We start from the raw sequence: 23313 nt of genomic DNA, 5'->3' as shown, positions 1-23313 counted from the left end.
GACTCCCGACGCCCGGGCTCCGGGCATGCTGGGAGTTGTAGTTGTTACTGCGCCACGCGCGGCGTCATGGAGCATCCTGGAGGCCACAGGGTCCGTGTCCCGACCTAAGATGGGGCGGGGTGGGGGGGGGGGCAGCGCGGAGGCGCGGGACTCGCTGGAGGTGTGGGGGTGTTGGGAGGATGTTGTAGTCCTCCCTGGGACACAGGCATTAAAGACAGAATCCACGCGTGCCTGTTTAAGTTAGCATTGCACCAAGGGACATAGGGACAAGCCCAAGCCCAAGCCCAAGCCCCAGCCCCAGCCCCAGGCTGGCGGTCGAAAAGGGATGGAGGACTACTTGGAAAGAAACTTAGAAGATGGGATTTGGGGACACCTGAATGGCTCAGCGTTTGAGTGCCTTCAGCTCAGGTCGTGATCCCGGGGTCCTGAGATGGAGTCTCGAGTCCAGCTGCCCACAGGGAGCCTGCTTCTCCCTCTGCCTGTGTCTCTGCCTCTGTGTCTCTTATGAATAAATAAATACAATCTTAAAAAGATGGGATTGGAATGGATGGGAAGTGCATTCCTGTCACAGTACCATCCAGCAGATAACCTAGCAGAAAGCAAACCATGGAGAACTTCACTGTTAGTGCAGAATGCCCTGGAGCAGCCCTGGCAGGAGACGGGGACTTGAGGGACAGGCCAGGGCTTGACCTTTTTGGAGCATCTTGTAAACAGAGTGAAGAATGGTATGGACCCACTGAAAGTTGACAGGATGAGGCATGACTGGATTTGTGCTTTAGAACTCACACATTGCCGAGGCCTGGAGATCCAGGGAGAACAGGACTGGAAGCCTTTACAGTCTACAGGGCAGCGAAATGACGGCCTGGATTAGTTGGGTGAGTGCCCGGTCCTGGGAGAGCCCCACAAAGCAGCAAGCCCTGGGTGAGGCCTGGGAGACAAGGGAGTTGGTAGCGAACCACCTCTGGGTTAGCAGAGTGATTGTAACATTTACTTTCACTGGAAGTCAAAGGCTTGGTACTGAATGGAAATAAGCAGGCTAATCTGTGAACACATCCAGGAACTGATGTTTGGGGTGAGGAGGGCAGAGCAGAGCTCACATTCTGAGGCATGAGTATTTCTGGACATAGAGACCCCTGGGGAACACAAACCAAAAGAGGCTTCTGCAGCTTTGGACCCCCATGCCAGAGCCCTCCCACTGGTAAATTAAATCCTGGGGGTCCATGTCTTCCTCTGTGCACGATACCCCCTGCCAGGGATAGCACACCCAAAGTTGTGTACACACCGGAAAGAAGAGGAAACATTATTTAAGATAAAAATTTTATTAAAAATAAATAACAAAAGTGCTTGACTGGCTCCATTGGTTAAGCATGTGGCTTTTGATTTGAATGTAGTGGAGCCCGCCATCAGGCTGGGCAGCTTGCTTAAACTTTCTCCTCCCCTTTCCCTCCCCCTCTGCCCTCCACTCCTGCACAGTATCAAAATAAATACAAAAAAAAAAACACAAACACAGGAAAACACAACAGAAAAACTTATACTTACTAAACTAATGCTAACTTTACAATAAAATTAAATGCTTCGCTTATTGTGGTCAGTGACTGAAAGCAGTCACTAAGGTGTGATTGAGGAATACTGCATTTCATTTATATCCTGTGCATTTCATTCACATCCTGGACATAAAAGACTTCAGCACAAGCAGCTACATTGTTTTAAATAGAAAAACAATTTCCCTTGGGGAAAGTTCCCTGAGGAATGTTAATCTAGTGAGGACCTGCTCACCCCTGGTTACACTTTGGCCACGGGTGATTCCCACAACTAATCTTGGCAGGAAGCACTCTCACTAAAATGTAGTGAGACACTGTTAATGGACGCACATGATTCTTTCTAACTGAAAACTGAGAAGTTTCCAAAAGGTAGACATTGGCATAGGTCAGATCCTGTGTGAAGGCATAATCCCATGCCAAAAGTTTAATCTGAGGTCTCTGCATGCCTGCCTAAGATGCCTTCAACAAGTAGTACGTTGATAATATTTTCCAAACACATATGCAGCTGCATTTTATGTAGGGCAGCCAACAGTTTAAAAACTGAGGCTTCCCTTCCCAGCTTGTTCCTCCACCTGAGGAGCATCTTATGATGCTGCTCCGTCAAATTGTCTGGGTTTTCGTGCTCGCAAGTTTCAATGTCCTTTTCTTCAAGACCGATAAGTCTCATCAGCGATTTCCAGTTCTTGTCCAGGATCATTTCTTCAAATTCATAATAGAGCCTGGTGGTACCTGAAAGAAATAAGAACAAAAAAAAACCACTTTACATTTCTGGGAGGACTGTGTGGCACCTCTTGTCACTACTCCCCGGGGGTGCAATCACAGGTGTCTCCTCCTGTCCCCTGGGGACTGGGCGACAGCTAGCACACCATACCCAGGAGGTAGAAGGTCCTGTGCGACCCCCTACCAATGTCACAGATTGGGTACGAGGCCAGGATACTGAGGTGGGGCCACAGCTCTTGCCCTGCTTATTGCTCATCACTGGAGCTTGGGAGAAGGAGCCAAGGATCCGGGACAGTTGGGGGCTGCACGGGGATCCACAGTCTGCTGCAGTTCACTTGCCCTGCTTCTCTCTCTTAACATCTCTTTGATAGAGGCTGTAGGCTGCTCAAGACTGAGAAGGCCTGGTGTCGGCTGGGGACCACGGTTAGGATCTGAGACCTGGCACAAGTTTTGCAACCTATCAGTTTCAGACTGTCGTGTTTTTAAGCCTGGACAATGGGGCGGTCTTGTAGAGCTGCCTGTGAAGATGAACTATACAAAAAGCACCTGGCACGTGGTAGGTCTCAATCTTTGATGACCACCAAGAAGGGCCTATTCATCAAGGGTACAAGCATTCCTACCACCATTCATTCCTCCTTAAAAGACATGAACATATGATAAAATCAAAGCGGTATCTAATTTCTATGAACCCCCCCCCAAAACTCATGTTTGACAAGTGCTGTTTCCCCTAACGTCATTCTTGAGTGTGAAAAAGCGCATCTCAGGTTGGCACACGGTCCTTGGAAACAAGGACACCAGGCCTTGACACATAGGCCAAGCAAGATGAAGGCTTAACAGTTGCTATAAATGAGGAATTCAGGGGCACTTGGGTGGTTCTGTCAGTGAAGTGTTTGCCTTTGGCTCAAGTCATGATCTCAGGGTCCTGGGATTAAGTCCCACATTGACCTCCCTGCTCAGTAGAGTCTGCTTCTGCTTCTCCCCCCTCCCTCTCCCTTCCCCCTGCTCATGCCCCACCCCTGCATTCTCTTTCAAATAAATAAAATCTTTTTTTTTCTTTCAAATAAATAAAATCTTAAAAAAAAAAAGGAATTCAGAATATGTACCTTCATTTGATGTATCTTTTACAAAATATCTCTTTGCATATTCCTGTGGAGGGAAAAAAATAAAATTGTTCCAGGAGAAGGAGGCTGAAACAGAACCACAATCTGGTTTGAGGAAGGAGCAGGGTGGGGGCAGGTGGGCCTCTATGGATATGTGATGTCCTTCGAGGAATCCACCATGGGGGCAGAGAGCTCACCGGCCACTTATGTCCTATGGGTCACTGTCCCCCAGGACATGCCCTGGGCCCAGAGGCAGCTCAGTGGTCCCTGCCTGGGCAGGTGGGGAACAGCTCTACTTTGTCACCTGGGGGTGACCTGCTCTGCTCCAGGGAATGCTAACAGAGAGCACACTTGTCCATAGAAATGCATAGTGAGATGCTAGGAGACTCAGATGCAGTCTCCCAGTGGAGGCCCACACCAGCTGCACCCAGCTGCCCATGAGCCGCAGCTCCAAAGCCCACTTCTCCTATGGGGGAGGTCAGGTTCCCCATCGGTGTCAGGCTACCTACTGTGGACATGAAAGCCAGGCCTTCAGACCCCAGCTCTGCCTCGCACCCAGTGCTGTTGGCCCCAGAAAACGACTCCCTGCTCTGTGCACTGGCTGCTTGGCTGTAAAACAGGGTAAGAAGGGAGGTGTCCTCATGGCACAGCCTGAGAGGGAGCCCCCTGCCTCCTGACACTCAGAGCTGGCAGGGCTCCCAGCTTCTGTACTGATTCCTCTCAGAGCCTCGGGGAGTCTGAAGACACTCAGGGGCTGTCTCCCTCAAATGATGCCTAAGAGCACCCAACCCAGGAATGCAGTTTCCACAGTGCAGTCTGCAACCTCTGCACCCATGCCAGGGGGCCCCAGGGTCCACGGCATCTGGCACAGAAGCCCTGGGACCTCTTCCCTGGGACTCACCTGTGCCCTGCCTGTAGGATTCAGAAGCCAGACCGCATCATTCCCTAAACATGGGCTCTGTCCTCCTCCTCCTGAAGAGCCCTACTCCCCAGAGCCACTTAGCGGGTGTTGGTGTGCCAACCCAAGACTTGCACGCGCTCAGAGGCTGTGGCGTCATGCACCTGTGGGCTCCTGTGGGTGGAACTGCATCCCCCTGGACACTAGACTCCAAACCTGTGTATGTGACTGCAGCCAGGAACAGGGTTACGGCGGATAGGAAAGTTATGACAAGGTCATGGGGGGCCCACTCCAACAGTGACTGGTATCCTCACAAATAGGGGAAATTAAGACATAGACTTGCACATAGGGAGATGCCACGTGAGGATGGAGGCAGAGGGTGGGGTGACGCTTCCCCAAGGAGCCCCAAAGACTCCAGAGGCCTGGCACAGATGGGCCCTCTCAGCCTCGGGCAGATGCAGCCCTGATGACACGCCATCCCTGGGCTTCCAGCCTCCAGGACACGGAGACAAGGAACACCTGTTGTTTAAGCTGTCCCAGGAAACTCACACAGGAATTGTGCAAAAGCATGCATGGCACCAGTTAACACCGAGCTCTGCACACACTGAGTGCTCCATGAGCACAGGCTGTCATTACTCAGACCCCCTTGGCTGGCTCACGTACCTGTTCCAGACTCTTAAGGGAGGGGAACACTTCATTCTGGTTCTGTGACACAGAGACAGCCAGAGCAGGAGTCTGTACCACCTGCTCTGGAGCTGGGGGGCTCTCTCTGACCACCACATCCTGCAGCTCGATGCCCTCCTCGGTCTCCTCCAAAGGCCTTGGGTGGGGGCTTTCCTCAAGCCCCTCCTTCAGCAACAATGTTTCTATGTCCAGGGCTGGCTGGTGATTTTCGGGGTTCGAAGGGAACAGTATCTCAACCTGCAGAGGGCAAAGACAAAGTTATTTTGGTCACAGCAGCCTGCTGCACATATTCCGAGGGGAGGAGGATGCCAACTGTCTGATGGGTAAGCAGGAAATGTAGATTTTTTAAAAAGATTTTATTTATTCATGAGAGAGAGGCAGAGACACAGGCAAAGGGAGAAGCAGGCTCCCTGCAGGGAGCCCGAAACAGAATTCGATCCCAGGACCCCAGGATCACGACCTGAGCCAAAGGCAAACCCTCAACCACTGAGCCACCCAGGCATCCCTATGCAATTTTAGAGAATATTTCATGGGGTGAAATCCTTGCTCTGCCAGCAACTCCTAGTGGGGGGCATCCCAAGACCCCCCAACTCAAGCCTTTGGTGGGTTGAAGGGGGGGCCCCCAAAGATACAGGCAGATCTTGTTTTACTGCACTTCTTGGGCAATAGTCTTCACAGTACTGAACCCCCAGGCACCCCCCAGCACTAAAGCATCTTTTAAGTAGGGTATGCACACTGTTTTCTGAGACACTGAGCTATTGCACACTTGATAGACTATACTATGGTGTAAACATAACTTTCATACACTCCAGGGAAATGAAAAATTCATCTAACTGGCTTTATTGCGCTGTGTGCTCTACAGGCAGTGGTCTGGGAGCACCCCAGTGTTGTGTCTACATGTGCACATCCTAACCTCTGGTACCCCAAAACGGACCCGACTACAGGAATTCACACTGGATTAATGCAAACCCTAAAGCTGGTGGTCAGTGTCCTCCTGAGAGACAGACTCTGTCTGAGATGCATAGACTCGTGATGAGAACCAGAGATGGGGTGATGCCTCTGCCGAAGAACCAGGGTTACCAGCCCTGACTGCAGAGGCAGGAAGGAACCCCCCACAATAGCCTCTGAAGGAGCCAGCCCCATGCATTCCCGATGCCAGAGTCCAGCCTGTAGGTATGGAGACAAGAGGCTCTATTGCTTCATGCTTCCCAGTGTGTGATGACCTGTTACAGCAGCCCCAGGGCATCACGCAGAGCCTTCTGCCCCTCTCTGCCTTATTTTCCATTCTGGCCTAGACCTGCAGAATTTAAGTCTTCTTCCAGCACATTCTGGGGCTCTAACAAGGCAGGTGCAGATGAGGCTGGGAAGGCAGGGGCTCCCGCGCTCCCGCCCCCGGGATGTCTGCTGGGACTCTGCACCCACCAAGGCCCGGAGCTATCATCAAGCAAACTGCAGAGCAATACTTACAGTGCTGCTTTGTTCGTCCACCCTTCCTGAAGACCAAGAAGAGAAGAAATTAACAAAAAGGGCACCTGTGAGGACAAGGACTTCCATGAGGGAAAGAATTGCTCTGAATTCACGACAAAGTACTTGCCTTTCAACAAGCTGATGAGCCTCTGGTAGAGCCACATACCTGCGGAAAGCATGGGAGGTGAGCTTCCTCGGGGCACTCTGCCAGCACCGGGGGCCCCTGCCTCCACCCAGGCACCCCCATGCGGACACAGCACTGGTCTCTCCCCACCTCTTGGCCCACAGCACCTCGGACATGGCATCTGTAGCCAACCGACCTGACCTGGGCTTAAGACCTGTGTGCCAGAAGCAGGTGGCAGGCAGCCCCCAGTGCGTGAGTTCCGAGCTCAGGCACAAGAGTAAGAAAATAAACACAGCTGTGTTCTAAATGTAAAAGACCCCATCGGGGTCTCCTAACACCGGCTCTCCACTTCTGACCTCCCGATGCGGTTGCTGAGCTGGCTTTTCCAGGACTGACCTGATGTGAATTTATACCTTTCTTTTTATAGCAGTAAACGAGGAGGAAGATGAGGGCGACGACGACGATGACGATGATGATGGTGATGGTGATGACGACCAGCACAAACATTTGGAGGGACCCACCTTCGGGTTTCTTTTCTGGAAGGAGATGTAGCAGAGAATGGTAGAGTAGGGTCAAGCATACTTTCCTTGCTCAAGTGACGTGCTACAGCCAAGTTCCCGCTCCCAGGAGGGCCTGCAGCACTGCAGTCTCTCCAGGCCCCAAGCCCTCTCCCGCTGATCATCGTCTTGAACGTCCCAACTGGGAGGCAGAAAAGGCTCATGCTTCCTGGGTCACAGATGAAGACCCCAAGCTCAGAGGATGTGGGATCCTGCTCAGGTGGCTGGAGGCGGGAGGAGAGAGGTCGGCATCGCCAGGAGTGCAGCAAGAGGTCCTGGTATCCCAGGACAGAGCTCCGGCGTGAGGGGTCACAGCCACCTCCAGCAGGAGGCAGAGGACGGCCAGTCCTGACTGAAGCCATTTTTTGACTCAAAGATTTTCTTTGTGCTCAGGTTAGATCTTTCCTAATCTGTTCTTTTTTTGGGTGTTAAAATATCCTTTAAAAGTGCAAGTCACACGCATCAAATTTTTTTGGTGGAAATCACCAAGCCAATTCTGCAAGGTAAATGGACACACCAACGTCCAAGAGCAGCCTGACAATATGGAGGAAGAGCTGGGGGACCCGGTGCCTTGGACGTCGAGGCCCGCTGTAAAGGTGGGCTTGGCCCGAGATTGCACAGAAGGAAAGCCTCCCGCTCATAGGGATGCTCGCTTTACAACCACCTGACACTGCCTACAGGTGAAAGGGGATGTCTGCAAAATACTACATGGGCTCATTTGTATGTACGTCTGGAAAGACACACTGAACCTGGACCTCCTACCCCATGCCACGCAGAAAACGAAGGCCAGGGCAGCCCCGGTGGTGCAGCGGTTTAGCGCCGCCTGCAGCCCAGGGCGTGATCCTAGAGACCCTGGATCAAGTCCCACATCAGGCTCTCTGTATGAGGCCTGCTTCTCCCTCTGCCTGTGTCTCTGCCTCTTTCTCTCTCTCTCTCTCTCTCCCTGTCTCTCATGAATAAATAAATAAAATCTTAAATAAATAATAAATAAATAAAAAGATTAAAAAAAAAAAGAAAACGAAGGCCAGGTTCACTGTAGAACAAAATCAGAAAGGTAAAAAAAACACAAACTGTCTAGAGGGGAGCCCAGGTTTCTCACACGGGACACAAGCGCTCCAGCTGTACAGAAGCCAGTAAATGATAAATGAAGGGCGAGAACCAGGAGATCCCCCGGCGTGAGTAAGGCACCCCGCCGAGGAGGGGATACTCCCAACACAAAGGGACTTTAGCCTAATTTTGTCAGTAATTACCAACCTTTATAAATACAGCTCACCCCTGAACAACTGAGTTTTGAACTGTGAGGATAACTTAGGTGCGGATTTTTTTCAATAGATATGGTACGGTACTGTACACATTATTTTCTCTTCCTTACAAATCCCTGGATCCCGTTTTCTCTCTAGTTCAAGTTGTTGGAAAAATACAGTACATAGGATACATGTAACGTACAAAACAGGAGAGAATCAACTCTCCGTGTCACCACTACGGGTTCTGGTTAACTGTAGGTGATTAGTAGTTCATATTTGGGGGGGAGGGGGCAGAATCAAACATTGTACATGGATTTTCAACTGCGTGGGGAATCGGCACCCTTCACCCCATGTTGTTCAGGGGTCAGTTTTAACTATCAAAACTAAGAAAAAACCCTGCCTATGATCCTATATCAAAGCAGGCATGAGTCTTGCACAGACACTCAGCCCAAGTATCTGTACAAGATCAAAGGCTTCGGGCATCACTTGTGCCTGCCTCAAATCCTCATGTCCCTCTACAGACGAGGAGCCCCTTGAAGGCAGGGACCTGGTGCATGGCTTTAGGGATCACATGAAAGGAGAGATGGGAAGGGGTGCTACTAGGCAGGAGAAAATTGCAGGCCTCACGGAAGCCAGCCATGCCACTCCCCACCTGCTCCGTGGGGCACTGGACACGAGGCAGGACATGCCAGCCCACACAGCCGTAGCTCATCACCATGGTATCGGTTTGTTTACTCAAAGAGGTCTGTGAACCATGGCCCGTGGGCCAAATCCAGCCCATTGCCTATTCCTACAAGTCAAGTTTTAATGGTACCCAAACATATCTGTTTATTTACTCTGTCTTCTTTTGCTATGGCAGCAGAATTGAGGAGTGACAACAGACCGTATGGCCTGCAAAGCCTAACCTGTTTCCTTTACGTGAACAGTTTGCTGACTTGGAGTTAAGAGATGACATCAAATTCTTACCTGATGTGTCTGTAGTATCCTGTGTGTTGCAAACTGTATCCCTTGTGGCATTGCACGGCGAGCTGACATGGTCAGGACAACTGAAAAAGTGAAGAAACCTGGAGTATTATTTCTCCCTGCCAGGGTACAGCCCAAAACATCCTTCTCACCACCCACAGGCCAGGGGTTAGAGGAGCCTCAGTTCCCAGGATGGCCCACTAGCTTTCAGGAAATCACTGCCTGGCATCTCCCCAGCTGTCTGGTCCAAATTGGTCATTGAAGAGTAAAGCTCTGTCCCACCCTTTGTGGTGTATTGGGGGAGGGGGAGCCTCCCTGTTTCTGCATAGAGCTGAATGTGACTGTGAGCACTGGCCCTGCTGTAACTGTAGAAGTTAGTGCAAAGGTGAAATGGAAAATGGGACATGCAAGAGAATCCATAGAAACCAGAACCGTAATCAAACCAGACCTGAAAGCAGTCCTTACTATAGACTTGCCAGATACAAGAAGGTACAGTTCAACAGTGTGAATCATATTAGTTTACAACGTGCCTCACAAACAAGAGCTATTTTCTCAGGTGGCTTTGCCACTATCACTGTCCCCATTAAGGTCCTCCCAAAATCCGTGCCCACTCAGAACCTCAGAAAATAATCTCATTTGGAAACAGGGTCTTTGCAGACCTGATCACATTACAATGAGGTCACACCAGACTGCTCGATGACTGGCATCCTTACAGGAGGGAAATTTGTGTTGGGACAGACAGAAGGCCATGTGAAGAGACAGACACACAAACATGAGAAGAGGACCTCGAAAAGACAGAAGCAGACTGCAGGTAAGCCAAGGAGCACCAGGAGTGCTGGCAACATCAGAGGCCAGAAGAAGCAAGGCAGGGTCCTTCCCTAGAGCCTGCAGAGGGAGCACGGCCCCGACTGGTTTCAGACTTCTGGTCTCCAGAACTGTGAGAGAATACACTTCTGTTGGTTTTCTCAAAACTACCCAGTTGTGGCGCTGTTACAGCACCACAGGACATTCACAGTGACGATGGTCATTCTGCTCTGCCACACGGCGCCGTCCAAGACAGCTCTTCCCCCGGGAATCCTCTATTGCTCCCTCCTACCCCCGCTGGGCCCCTCTATGCCCTTGCCCCTCCCAGACACTGCTGCCTGTGTCTGGATGGTCTCCACCACTACTGGGGGCTTAGAGTCTGCAGAACTGTGGGTACGGGAGGGGCCCACGCCCACGTCTCCAGGACCTTTGACACCGGAAGCAGTTCTCCACGCAGTTTTCAGAGTCACAAAAGTAGCCGGGCTTGCACTGGCACTGCTGGTCACGGGTCGCTGTGCATGGAGAGACTACCTCCTGGTCTATTGAAAGGGCAAGGCTGAGGGTCAGTGCGAGGCCAGGGCCGTCCCCTCCCACACAGGCTACGCCCAGCACCTTGGTGGAAGGCATGAACCCTGTCCCGGCGAGGGCCACCTGCTCAGAAACCACCCATACCTCTCCATTTGCCGCGGGCCCCACCAAGGACAGCGCACTGCTGCCCCAGGTGCTGTGTGCATAAAACCTCAGAGGGAGGGCAGCCTGAATGGTTCATGGTTTAGTGCCACCTTCAGCCCAGGGCCTGATCCTGGAGACCTAGGATCGAGTCCCACATCAGGTTCCCAGTATGGAGCCTGCTTCTCCCTCTGCCTGTGTCTCTGCCTCTCTCTCTCTCTCTGTATCTCTCATAAATAAATAAATAAAATCTTTAAAAATAAATAAATAAAACCTCAGAGAGCAAGGATGGCAGACAGGGGACCCCTGCCTCCTGCCATGCTGACATCAACCCCACAGGGGGAAGAGGGGGCCCTTCCGCCGTCCTCAGGTTGAAGAGGACTTCTGCTTCTCTGCTCTCCCCGACGAATGTTTGACACCTGCACTGCAACTCCATCAGCCTACTGGACGGTGACAGCACGTCTGTCTACTCCAGCGTTTTTTACGTGTCTGCTGGTCACCTATGTCTCACCTTTGCCACATCTGTCTCTCCACTTGAGTGTTTTTTCAAGCCTCCTTCCTAATTTGTTTGTTCTGGATGTGATTCTGCATGGCTTATAACATAAATACATTCTCCCACTTTGCAGCCTAACTTTCTAAAAGCGTGGGTATCTTGCAATAATAGAAGTTGGTCATTTGAACGCAGTCACTTTCACCCACCTCATTCTTAAGGTTTGTGACTTTTAGGACTCCCATAAAATGTTTTTCCACTGCCTCGAAGTCATACTCTGTATTTTCTTTCTTTTTCTTTCTTTCTTTTTGTTTTTTTAAAGATTTATTTATTCATGAGAGACACAGAGAGGGAGGCAGAGACACAGGCTGAGGGCAAAGCAGGCTCCTTGTGGGGAGCCCAATGCGGGACTCGATCTCAGGACCTTCAGGATCATGCTCAACCACTGAGTCACCCAGGTGCCCCCATACTCTATATTTGCTTCTTAAAGGCTGACTTTTCACATTTGGCCTATGCTTCAGGAGTTGAGTTGTGTGGGCAGCGGAAGCCTCCTGTCCTGCATTAGAGCCTGCTCTGTGTGGACAGCCAGCAACCTGGGCCAGCAAAACTTGAGATGCCACCCTTCCTCCTAGGGGTGGTAGGGGGCCCAGTCACTGTGCCACATACCACCTTCCACATCGATGGGGCTGTCGACTCTTCCACTGGCCTTACGTGAGTATCACACGCGGTCTCACTGCTTCTTTGCACTAAGCCTTAACACATGGAGAGCCAGTATGCTCTTTCCATTTTTCCTGAGTGTTTCGGTAACTGTCAACTCATTAGATTTCATGAAAATATCTGTTAAGATTTTTTTTTTTTTTTAAATAAGAATTGTGGGGGCACCTGGCTAGCTCAGTCAGTTAAGCGTTCAACTGCTGGTATCAGCTCAGGTCATGATCTTGAAGTCATGGGATGGAGCCCAGCATGGACTTTGCTCAGCGCAGAGTCGGCTTCAGTTTCTCTCTCCCTCACCCTCTCCCTCCCACTCTTGCTCTCTCTCTCTCAAATAAATACCTTAAAAAATAATAATAATATATAAAAATTCTGTATTTAAAATATACAGCATGATTGAATTATTTTCATTGGGATTCTTCCTGGGAATGCAGAGTCTAAGATCCATCATGGAGAACTGATTTCTTTAAAACATGGAGTCTTCTTACTTATTATGTAGATTCATGTGTAGATTTCTTTAAATGTTGTTTGTTCACATTAACATTTTATACATCCTTTGCTAAATTTATCTCAAAGAATCCTATTTTTTGCTAATGCAAATAGTATCTTTAAAAAAAAATTACATTTTTTAAAACACTTGGGGGATGCCTGGGTGGCTCAGTGGCTTAGTGTCTGCCTTCGGCTCAGGTCCTGATCCTGGGATCCGGGATCGAGTCCCACATTGGACTTCCTGCATGGAGCCTGCTTCTCCCTCTGCCTATGTCTCTGCCTCTCTCTCTCTCTCTGTGTGTGTGTCACTCATGAATAAATAAGATAAAATCTTTAAAAATAAATAAATAAGAATAAAAAATACAACACTTTGCTGCTAACATATATAGATAAATCTTTGCATATTATTCCTGCATATAGTGTTCCTAAAAATCCTGATTCTGTGTAGACTGACTAAATACATGGCAGCTCTATCATTGCGCTCATCTGTAATAATTCCTTGGGGCAATGCTGACAAGCTGAGTCGAAGCGGGCTATGTTTTAAGAAACAAATCCCACTGTGCCTGGCTGTAGTCCACTTACCCTCTCGGCACCGACTGCACAGCCGACAATTTGTCTCCCCATTTCGGTAGGGAAGGTAGCTTCCAGGTTCACACGGGCTACATACCCCAGCACCATGGTTTTTATCACAGTGTTTGCTGACATAATGGCCTGTGAAGGGGGGGTACATAGAGGTGAGGTGGGGGCCCAGAGCAAACCCAACCCGACCCAGCCCGAGGCCTCCACTTGGGGACCAGCCCTCAGCAATCATTTCCTTGGAGCATTCTAGTCTGACAACTTGGCCACATGTGTCTCAGGAACCCAGGGACTTGATGCCCCTCGGCTTTCAGGGACATCTTGCAGGACACACAAGCAGATGGTTTTCAGCATACACCCTGGAACCCACCTAAGAACCTGACAGTGTCTGTGTGTCTACCCCCAGCCCTCCAGAGTGGGCTGGACAGCTTCTGGTGGAGTTACAGGGGACACTGGAGGTCTAGAGACACAGGTCTTTGACCAGGCTCAGAGCAGCTCTCAGTTCTAGGACCTGTCTCGTGCAAAGGCTGTAGCGGAGTCAAATCACACCTTGCTGGGAGGAAGTTGTCACAAACTGCAATTTGTAGAGTCTGAATTACAAAGTTTCCAGTTGAAACAACTGTCTAATTCACCTCCCCATGAGCTGTGCCTGTGGGGGGCGGGGTGCCATGTGCACAAAGATGAGGACACACAGATGTGCAGTATACAGACAGAGGTGTTAGGAGCGTACAGGGTGAGTAGCCCAGGTAGGATATCTGGTCCCTGAAACAGGTGTCCTGTGCCAGCAGAGCGTGGGCGTGGAACATACAGGTGGTGATGGATGGGTACAGGTGTGTGGTTGACCCCTGAAGCTCTCACTGTAGTGCGTGCACATCTGTCTGCATGTGTAGATGAAGTGACACAGAATGGGAGGGGGGTGCAGCCCCCACCTGCTTTGTGGAGCTCATTCAGAGTATCCTCATGCAGGTGAGTAAGCCTCCATGAATGTGCTGTACTTAAGGACAGCAGTGGCCCCTGCGCTGCTACAACCAGCAGGTGTCCAGTCACCCCAACGGGAGGGGAGGTAAGAGTATCCAGCCTAGGTATGAACCCCCAGCTTGTCCTCCACCTGCTGTAGGCATCTCACCCAACAAAACAAACCCACAAACCTGTTTGTGTGAAAGCCCTCCAGAGTGGGGGCACAGAGGGGGTGGGTGGGTGCCAAGGAGAGGTCCACCCACCTGAGCCAACAGAGTTCTCCCCACCCCACCTCCAGCTCTGCTCCAAGAGCCCACAGCCTTCCTTCTCTAGCTTTGGAGAGCCACCCCACAAGGATCCAGAAGATACTCTGGGACTCACCGGCAGGGCACTTTTCACAGCAGAGGTTGAGACCCTCAGGTTTATATTCATATTCCATACAATCGGACACAATGGCTGCCATGGGCACCTTCAATCAGAAAGAGGAGACGGGTGTTATTAAGAGAAGCCTCTGCTACAGACGGAGCCACACACACCCTCTATCTGGACACATAGGAGCAGAGAGGTGGACAGTCACCTACCACTTCATGGGGGTGGAAACTTCCTATGTAGTTCTGTGCTTTTGGACTCGGTGTTATGGAGCAGTGTTACTGTGGGGGTAAATGTTCGTTGTTTCCAAACATGTGGTACAGCCCACTGTTCTGTTGTTGCTCTCACCTACTGGCTCAGCCAGAACTGGATCCTGTATGTGATGGATCCTTTGGGAATAAGTATTCCTTTTTTTTTTTTTTTCTTTTTTCTTTTTAAGACTGATTTATTTCAGAGCACCTGGGTATCTCAGTCGGTGAAGTGGCTGCCTTCAGCTCAGATCTTGATTCCCAGGGTTCTGGGATGGAGCTCATCAGGCTCCCTGCTCCGTGAAGACCCTGCTTCTCCCTCTCTCTCTGACTCTCCCCCTACTTGTGCTTGTGTGTGCTCTCGCTCTCTCTCAAATAAATAAAATATTTTTTAAAAGTATTTATTTTAGAGAGTGCACAAGCAGGGGAGGCAGAGGGAGAGGCAGAGAACGCCAAGCAGACTCCATCCTGAGTGTGAAGCCCAACACGGAGCTTGATTCCCAGGACTCTTGAGATCAAGCTCCTGGGCCCAAATCAAGAGTCAGACGTTCAAGGGACGAAGCCACCCAGGGGCCCCCCCGAGTACTTTTTTTCGTTCTAGTTAATCTGTTCAGCAGCCGTATCTGTGTCAAGAAAGCACATCACCCACCGCTTGGGAACCTGCTATCCAGGTGCACACACACTGCTGACTGGTCACGATATGGTTCTAATTTTTTGCATCCTTACTGGTTGGTTTCTGCTCAATGTATCGGGTTTTGAGGTATATTAAAATCTCTTACTAAGTTTGAAATCGTAGATTTCACCAGGCAATTATGTCAGTTCCTGCTCTTGTGCTAGTGCCCCAGATCCTTGCCATTTGCTGAACTCTGCTTCGTAAACTTGCCTGCTCAGTGACATTTATCTGTAACCCCTGAGCTGCTGCTCATGGCACCTCCAGCCACACACAGAACTAGCAAGACTCTCCTGCTGGACTGTGACAATGCCACTCCCGCCACCCCTAGGTGAGAAGGACCTGCCATCTACTTTCACTCCGTTCACTTCCCACCTACCTTTTGTGCTACCTACTTTTAGGCAGAGCTCTTAAAAACACCACATCCCCATATTTTCCCTTCTACTCCAACCCGATCCTTCAGAAAGTTCAATCTATTTGTAGGTATTGGACCCCCACCGTCTTTAAGTTTACTTCTGCCTTCTTACATTGTGTTTTTAATATTCCACTTTCTCTTGGATTCTTTTTATCTTTCTTTCCTGGCTTTTGCTTCCTTTATTCCCTTCTCCACATCCCTTTTTTTCTGTTCCCCTCACTGGAACACTAATTAGGTTGTTTTCAGTTTTTACTGCTTTAGGTTACATTTTACCTGGGGCAAAACAATAAAGTAACAGAAAATATTTAGATGGGCTTAAGGAAGAAAATGTCTGCAACCTCTACAATGGTAACTGGTTCAGGCAACAATCTATCAATGAACGCACTTGGTGAATGAAAAGCTCCTGGGAAAACAGGATAGTTACCTAGTCTCAAGGCAACTCCCAGCAAGATACCTGGTAATTACAGAGGCAGAAAATACTAACCGTACAGTGAAGAGAGCTGGCGAACAGCACCTGAACTGTCACCAAAGTCACCATTGGCAGGGAAAGGGTGTCATGGGTCATGTGCCTAGGAGATGCTGCAGCTGCAAGGACAGAGTCCCTTCTCCGGTAGAGAAGACTGAGAACTCAGCCTGAGGACATCAGTGGGACAGGTGACCTGAGGAGGGCACAGCTTCAACGTTCGCCCTGGGCACCCCCTGGTTCTGAGCGTGGAGGGCAGACACTAGTTAACTACCAGTCTGTGCTATTTAATTTTATTTTGCGGGCTTTTTCTTTTCTTTTCTTTTTTTTGGGGAAGGGGGTATATCATTTTTTATTTTGTGGGCTAGCACGCATGCCACTTAAAAGTAACCGCCTGAAAGTGTACACTATGGTGGCATCCAGCCCTTTCACACTGTTGCACAACCATCTGGAATGTTTTGGTACTTCAAAAGTCCAAAGGTATTTCAAAATGAAACCTGAAAAATTAAAAGCCTTGTTAAAAAAAAAAATCTCAAAACAAGAGGAAAGCTTTAAAAAAAAAAAAAGACTTTATTTATTTATTCATGAGAGACACATAGAGAGGCAGAGACACAGGCAGAGGGAGAAGCAGGCTCCACACCGGGAGCCTGACGTGGGACTCGATCCCGGGACTCCAGGATCACGCCCTGAGCTGAAGGCAGATACTGAACTGCTGAGCCACCCAGGCGTCCCAGCAGCTTTCGTTTCTGGAACTCTCTCTGGCAAGAACATAATGGGAGGCCATTTCTTCCCTCCTGCCAAGGTTTTATCAGCTCAGCCCGCAAGGGGGTGCCCCGCGAGGGCAGATGACACTAGAAGAAGTAGGGACTTGCCCTCCCCATGTCAAGCCAGTGTCAGGCCACATGTCCAGCCCCCTCCGCTGGCCTGCCCACTTCCTCTGCTGGCGGGTGCTGCCAAGCCCCCAGCTCTTGGAGCCCGGAAACAGTACTTCAACCCACAGCCAGAACCAGAGCAGGGGCAGGAGGGTTGGTGGTTTCAGCTGTACCCCTGGTGGCCCATCGTCTGTACCCTGATGACTCGGGACAAGGGTGGATGGAGGTAACATCCCAGCCCCCCTCCAACTCAGCACAGGAGCATGATGCAAGATTTAAAAAAACTGAATCAGTCGACTGCTCCCAGCTTTGGTGAGTAAGTTTTTCCCGGAAATTGAGTTGGGATAGGAAAGCAGGCAGGCTCTGATCAAGTGCTAGGTCCCCAGGTCCCCTTTCATCTTTATTTAAAATGTTTTCATTTTGGGCAGCCAAGGTAGTTCAGCGGTTTAGTGCCACCTTCAGTCCAGGGCCTGATCCTGCAGACCCAGGATCGAGTCCCGCATCAGGCTCCCAGCATGGAGCCTGCTTCTCCCTCTGCCTGTGTCTCTGCCTCTCTCTGTCTCTCTCTCTCTCTGTCTCTCATGAATAAATAAATAAAATCTTTAAAAATAAAATGTTTTCATTTTAAATTCATGCTATTTCAGCCTGGATTTTTTTGGTGGCGGGCGGGGGTGGGGCGGCGACACGGATTTTTCATTTTCAAGAAAGTATTACCTCGTATTCTGAGTTTTTTTGGTAGATTTTTTTAAAGATTATATTCATTTATTCATGGGAGAAACAGAGAGAGAGGTAGAGACACAGGCAGAGGGAGAAGCAGGCTCCATGGAAGGAGCCCGATGTGGGACTTGATCCTGGGACTCCAGTACCATGCCCTGGGCCAAAGGCAGGTGCCAAACCACTCAGCCACCCAGGGATCCCCTTTTTGGTTCCTTTTTGGTAGATTTTATACCAGACACGTGCCGGACTCCCCACCTCCTAGACCTCCGTGCAGGTGACTAAGGGGTCCCCAGGTCCCCAGCTGTGGCCCACCTACCAGCAGCAATCCCCCACCCCACAAGGCTCGCCCCAGCCATGGGTCCCCCTGCTCCCTGCACCACCCCCACCCCCACCCCCAGGCTCCCTCCAGCAACTGCTCAGGCTGAGGCTCAGTCCCCTCCAGCCCCTTTGCTTCTGTACCAAGAAATCACTAAAGAATTGTCCACTAGACAGACACGCAATGCCATGTGGGAACCGCAACCACGTGGAAAAGCCCTGAAGAGCCTGCAAGAGGGATCCCTGGGTGGCGCAGCGGTTTAGCGCCTGCCTTTGGCCCAGGGCGCGATCCTGGAGACCCGGGATCGAATCCCACGTCGGGCTCCCGGTGCATGGAGCCTGCTTCTCCCTCTGCCTATGTCTCTGCCTCTCTCTCTCTTTCTCTCTGTGACTACCATAAATTAAAAAAAAAAAAAAAAAGAGCCTGCAGGAAGTGAAGTGCTTGTGTGAACGAGAACATGCCACCAATAGGAAGTGAGCGTCTTCTTCACGGCCACCCCAGCCTCCCAGACTGAAAGGTCCTGGGAGGGGTCCTGAGAACCCTGAGCCAGGCAGAGGAGAAAAGAGGCATTTCTCCTGCACTGTCACAATCAGACTGGCAGGCTAATTCCAGAAGCTGCAGATTTGAAGTTCTCCCCGCCCTAAAGCTTCAGCATTTGTGACAAGAAACTGATGAAAGGGGCGCCTGGGTGGCTCAAGTCAGGATCCCAGGGTCCTGGGATGGGTCCCCTCAGCAGGTTCCCTGCTCAGTGGGGAGGTTTGCTTCTCCTTCTCCCTCTTCTCCTCTCTCGCCTCTCCCCTCGTGGTTGCTCCCCCTCCTTCAAATAAATGTTAAAAAAATAAAATAGGGGCAGGCCCGGTGGTGCAGCGGTTTAGCACCGCCTGCAGCCCAGGGTGTGTGATCCTGGAGACCCGGGATGAGTCCCACGTGGGCTCCCTGCATGGAGCCTATTTCCCCCTCTGCCTGTGTCTCTGCCTCTCTCTCTCTGAATGAATAAATAAATCTTAAAAAAATAATAATAATAATAAAATAAAATAAAACTGATGGAAGAATGTACCCTGAATAAGCACCAACCACCATATTTTGAAGCATGACCCACCAGTCTCATGGGCTAAAAGGCTCTCTGCTTTTGCAGAGAGAAGGAAACCATTGACAAAATGAAGTGCCCATCTACTGAATTGGAGAAAATACTTGCAAACGATAAATCCAACAAGGGCTTAACATCCAAAACATGTAAAGAACTCATACAAACTCCATTAAAACAAAACAAAAACAAAAACAAAATCAGGTTAAGAGATGGGCGGAGGAACCAAGTAGACTTTTTTCTAAAGGAGACACAGATGATCAATAAGCCCACAAAAAATGCTCAGCATCACTCATCAGGGAAATGCAAATCAAAACCACAATGAGATGATACATGACACATATATGATCTCGGGGTCCTGAGATCGCGTCTCACATCGGGTTCCCCGCAGGGAGACTGTTTCTCCCTCTGCCTATGTCTCTGCCATCTCTCATGAATAAACAAATAAAATTTTTAAAAAGAAAGAAAGAAAGAAAGAAATTAAAAGATCTGGAAGTACAAACTTCCAGTTATAAAACAAGGAAGTCATGGGGACGAAACATAGGATGTAAGGTACAGGACGGTGACAGTTACAGGTGGTAACTAGGCATTGTTATGATCATTTTGTAACAGATATAAATGTTGAATTACTATACTGTACACCTGAAACTAACATAATATTGTATGTCAACTACTATTAATAAAACAGAAAAGCAAAATTCACAATAAAAAAGGAAAAAAAAAAGCGTCCCTGGGTGGCTCAGGGGTTTGGCACCGGCCTTCGGTGGATGGTGTAATCCTGGAGTCCCAGGAATGAGTTCCACCCACATCAACCTTCCAGCATGGAGCCTGCTTTGCCTGTGTCTTTGTGTCTTTGCCTCTCTCTCTCTGTGTCTCTCATGAATAAATGAATTTTTTTTTTTTTTAAAAAGGGAAAAAAAGGTGTTAGGTACGAATGCCCTCCAGGCAGAAGACGCCAAGACTGGACTGCACCCAGGAATACCAAACAACCTCAAACTGACAGACTGTCCGTTATTTAGGAGCACTAAAATGGGGCGGGGGGTGGGGGTGCACATGCAGTTAAGCACCCAACTGTTGGTTTCCACTCAGGTCATGATCTCTCAGAGTTGTGAGATAGAGCCTTATGACAGGCTCTGCACTCAGCTCTCTCTCCCCCACCTTATACTTTCTAAAATAAGCAAAACCTTTTTAAAAAGTAAATCAAAAAAAAACAACAAAAAAACAAAACAAAACAAAACAAAAAACAAAAAAAAAAAAGTAAATCAATGGCACGTCTGGGTGGCTCCGTGGTTAAGCGTGGCCTTCAGCTCAGGGCATGATGCTAGAGTCCCAGGACCGAGTCCCGTATCAAGCAACCTGCATGGAGCCTGCTTCTCCCTCTGCCTGTCTCTCTCTCTCTCTCTCATGAATAAATAAATAAAATCTTAAATAATAATAATTAAAAAAAAAAAAAAACAGAAAAGCATCCTTTCTCAGGGAGAAAAACAGCAACGCTGTAGCCAAACTCGGCAAATGGCCGGGTGCAAAGAGCCTAGGCCTCATCCTTTGCAGGCTCGAGGAGTACCGTCGGCGAGTAATCAGTCTCTAGTGCCTTTTCAGACCAACACTCAGAGGCGGAGAACACTGATTTTGTGCCTGAGGCTCTCCGACACTTGATCAAAATCTTCAGGGACGCCTGAGTGGCTCAGCGGTTGAGCATCTGCCTACGTTCCGGGCTTCATGGTGTGTGGGGGATCGAGGCCCACACCGGGCTCCTTGCAAGCAGCCTGCTACCTTCTCTGCCTCTCTCTCTATCTTCATGAATAAATAAATAAATAAAATCTTAACAAAAAAGAAATCATCGCATCGCTACGACGCCATTTCTGCCAAGATCATTTTTAGCAAATGACGCAACTTTGAGCTAAAGATTCTGCCTGGCGTGGGCCTGGAGGCGCAACGGTTAAGCGCATGTGCCTCCGGCTCCGCGCGTTGTCCCGGGGTACCGCGAACCAGCGCGCCTCTCCCCAATAAATAACGTCTTAAAAAAAAAAAAGAATGCACGGCGGCGCAGCTCCGGCCCCGGGCGAAAACCCGAGGGAGACCTACCGACACCCCCTCCCTACCTGGGCGCCCGGGGCGCGCTGAGTCACCGCCGCCCAGCCAGGCCGGGGAGCCCGCTCCCGCCCCGCCCGGACCTGGCCCCGAGCCCCCGCCGCGCACCCCGAGCACCCCCCCGCGCGCCCCGAGCACCCCCCCGCGCGCCCCGAGCACCCCCCCGCGCGCCCCGAGCACCCCCCGCGCGCCCCGAGCCACCCCCGCGCGCGCCCCGAGCACCCCCCGCGCGCCCCGAGCCACCCCCGCGCGCGCCCCGAGCCAACCCCGCGCGCGCCCCGCGCACCCCCCGCGCGCCCCGAGCCCCCCGCTGGCCTCGGCGGGCCCCGGGAGCCGAGCGGTGCTCACCCGGACCTTGAGGAGCAGCAGCAGGGGACAGACGGCCCACGCCCGCCCCAGGACGCGCCATTCGGGAAGCATCGCTGGTCACGGACGACGACGGCGAAGCGCGCTCCGGGCGCCTGCTTTATAGCCTCCTCCGGTGGGCGGGGCGGCCCAGAAATAAAAATTTCCGCCGTTTTTTGTTTTTTTGTTTTTTTTTTTGGTCCGGGGAGGAGCCAGTGGCCCTACAGCCCAAGAACAGGAATTCCCCTCCCTGCTCACAGCCTCTTGGCTCGTCCTACCAGAACTTTCCAGCCGGGGTGACCAGGAGGCGGTGCCACCAGTCCCATTCATTCGTAAAAGGACGTGTAATTAGGCAAAAGAAACCGTCTTTGGGATCCTGACGGGGGTGCTCAGTGGGTTAAGCATCTACCTTCAGCTCAGGTCAGGATTCCAGAGTCAGGGGATCGGGCCTGTCTTGGGGCTCCCTCTGCCCCTCCCCCCTGCTCCTGCCTGCTCTCTCTCTCTCTCTCTCTCTCTCTGCCTCAGATGAATAAATCCTGTAAAAAAAAGAAAAAAAAAAAAAAAAGAAAAGAAACTGCACTTAGAGTGAAAAGTGAGCAGACAAGACAGGCCCTGGGGAACGACCCTGTGTAGATTTGCTAGGCTGCCATAGCACAGTGTGTGCCAAACCACACGCTGGCTGGTTTAAACAGAAATTCATCCTATCTCAGTTCTGGAAACCGGAAGTCTGACAAGGAGACATTCAGCAGGGCTGTTTCCTTCTGAGCCACAGATTGTTTGCAGTCTCCGCCCAAGCATGTGGTAATGTCAGCTAATTTTTCCCACTCCTTGCTTACAGAAGCATCACCCCATTTCTGTCTTCATCCTCACACAGTGTTCTCCCACTGTGCGTGTCTGTGTCCGAATTTCCCCTGTTATTTATTATTATTATTAATATTATCATTTTTTTTAAAGATTTTATTTATTCATGAGAGACACAGAGACACAGACAAGAGAAAGAAGCAGGCTCCCCACAGGAGCCCGATGCAGGACTCGGTGCCCAGACCCGGATCATCCCCTGAGCCAAAGGCCACCCAGGCATCCCCATTATCATTATTTTTAAGTAGGCCCCACCGCCCAATGAAGGGCTTGAAGCCATGACCCTGAGATCAAGACCTGAGCTGAGATTGAGTCAGATGCTGGGACAGCCCGAGTGGCTCAGTGGTTTAGTGCCGCCTTCAACCCAGAAGGCGTGATCCTGGAGACCTTGGATAGAGCCCCAGGTGGGGTTCCCTGCATGGGGCCTGCTTCTCCCTCTGCCTATGTCTCTGTGTCTCTCATGAATAAATGGATACTCTTTTTTTTTTTTTAAGATTTTTATCTATTTATTTATTTATTTATTCATGAGAGACAGAGAGAGAGAGAGAGAGGCAGAGACACAGGCAGAGGGAGAAGCAGGCTCCATGCAGGGAGCCTGATGCAGGACTCGATCCTGGGTCTCCAGGATCAGGCCCTGGGCCAAAGGCAGATGCTCAACCACTGAGCCACCCGGGCTGCCCTAAGTGGATAAAATCTTAAAAAAAAAAAAAAAAATCAGTGCTCAACTGACTGAGCCACCCCGGCGCCCCTTATTCCAGTTATAGTTAACATACAGTGTTATATTAGTTTCAGGTGTACCATACATGATTTGCCAGTTCTGCACATTACTGAGTGCTTATCACCATAAGTCTTAATCTTCACCTAGTTCATC

General features: G+C 50.3%; 1 protein-coding gene across 5 annotated transcripts; it reads right to left on the bottom strand.

The window, feature by feature from the left end:
* Positions 1-1300: 1300 nt before the first annotated feature.
* LOC140612607 (tumor necrosis factor receptor superfamily member 10A-like) lies at positions 1301-21750 on the bottom strand. 5 transcript variants are annotated; one of them, XM_072790361.1, is made up of 12 exons: positions 21588-21742; positions 14376-14463; positions 13044-13172; positions 10530-10641; positions 9302-9381; positions 6948-7070; positions 6534-6576; positions 6411-6432; positions 4923-5180; positions 3871-3970; positions 3365-3407; positions 1301-2270 (listed from the first exon to the last, which is right to left on the bottom strand). In XM_072790361.1, exons 1-10 carry the CDS (start codon positions 21657-21659, stop codon positions 3893-3895), a joined length of 1005 nt encoding a protein of 334 aa, XP_072646462.1. In that variant the 5' UTR covers positions 21660-21742; the 3' UTR covers positions 1301-2270; positions 3365-3407; positions 3871-3892. The 5 variants fall into 5 exon arrangements, with proteins under 5 accessions (XP_072646462.1, XP_072646461.1, XP_072646459.1 ...); XM_072790360.1 differs by lacking the exon at positions 3871-3970 and having other exon boundaries at positions 21594-21750; XM_072790358.1 differs by lacking the exon at positions 3871-3970 and having other exon boundaries at positions 21588-21741.
* Positions 21751-23313: the final 1563 nt, after the last annotated feature.

The sequence above is a fragment of the Canis lupus genome, chromosome 21 (genome assembly GCF_048164855.1).
Source record: "Canis lupus baileyi chromosome 21, mCanLup2.hap1, whole genome shotgun sequence".
NCBI classification, from domain to species: domain Eukaryota; kingdom Metazoa; phylum Chordata; class Mammalia; order Carnivora; family Canidae; genus Canis; species Canis lupus.
The sequence above is the reverse complement of the archived record's forward strand: the minus strand, read 5'-3'. Positions and strand labels throughout refer to the sequence as shown.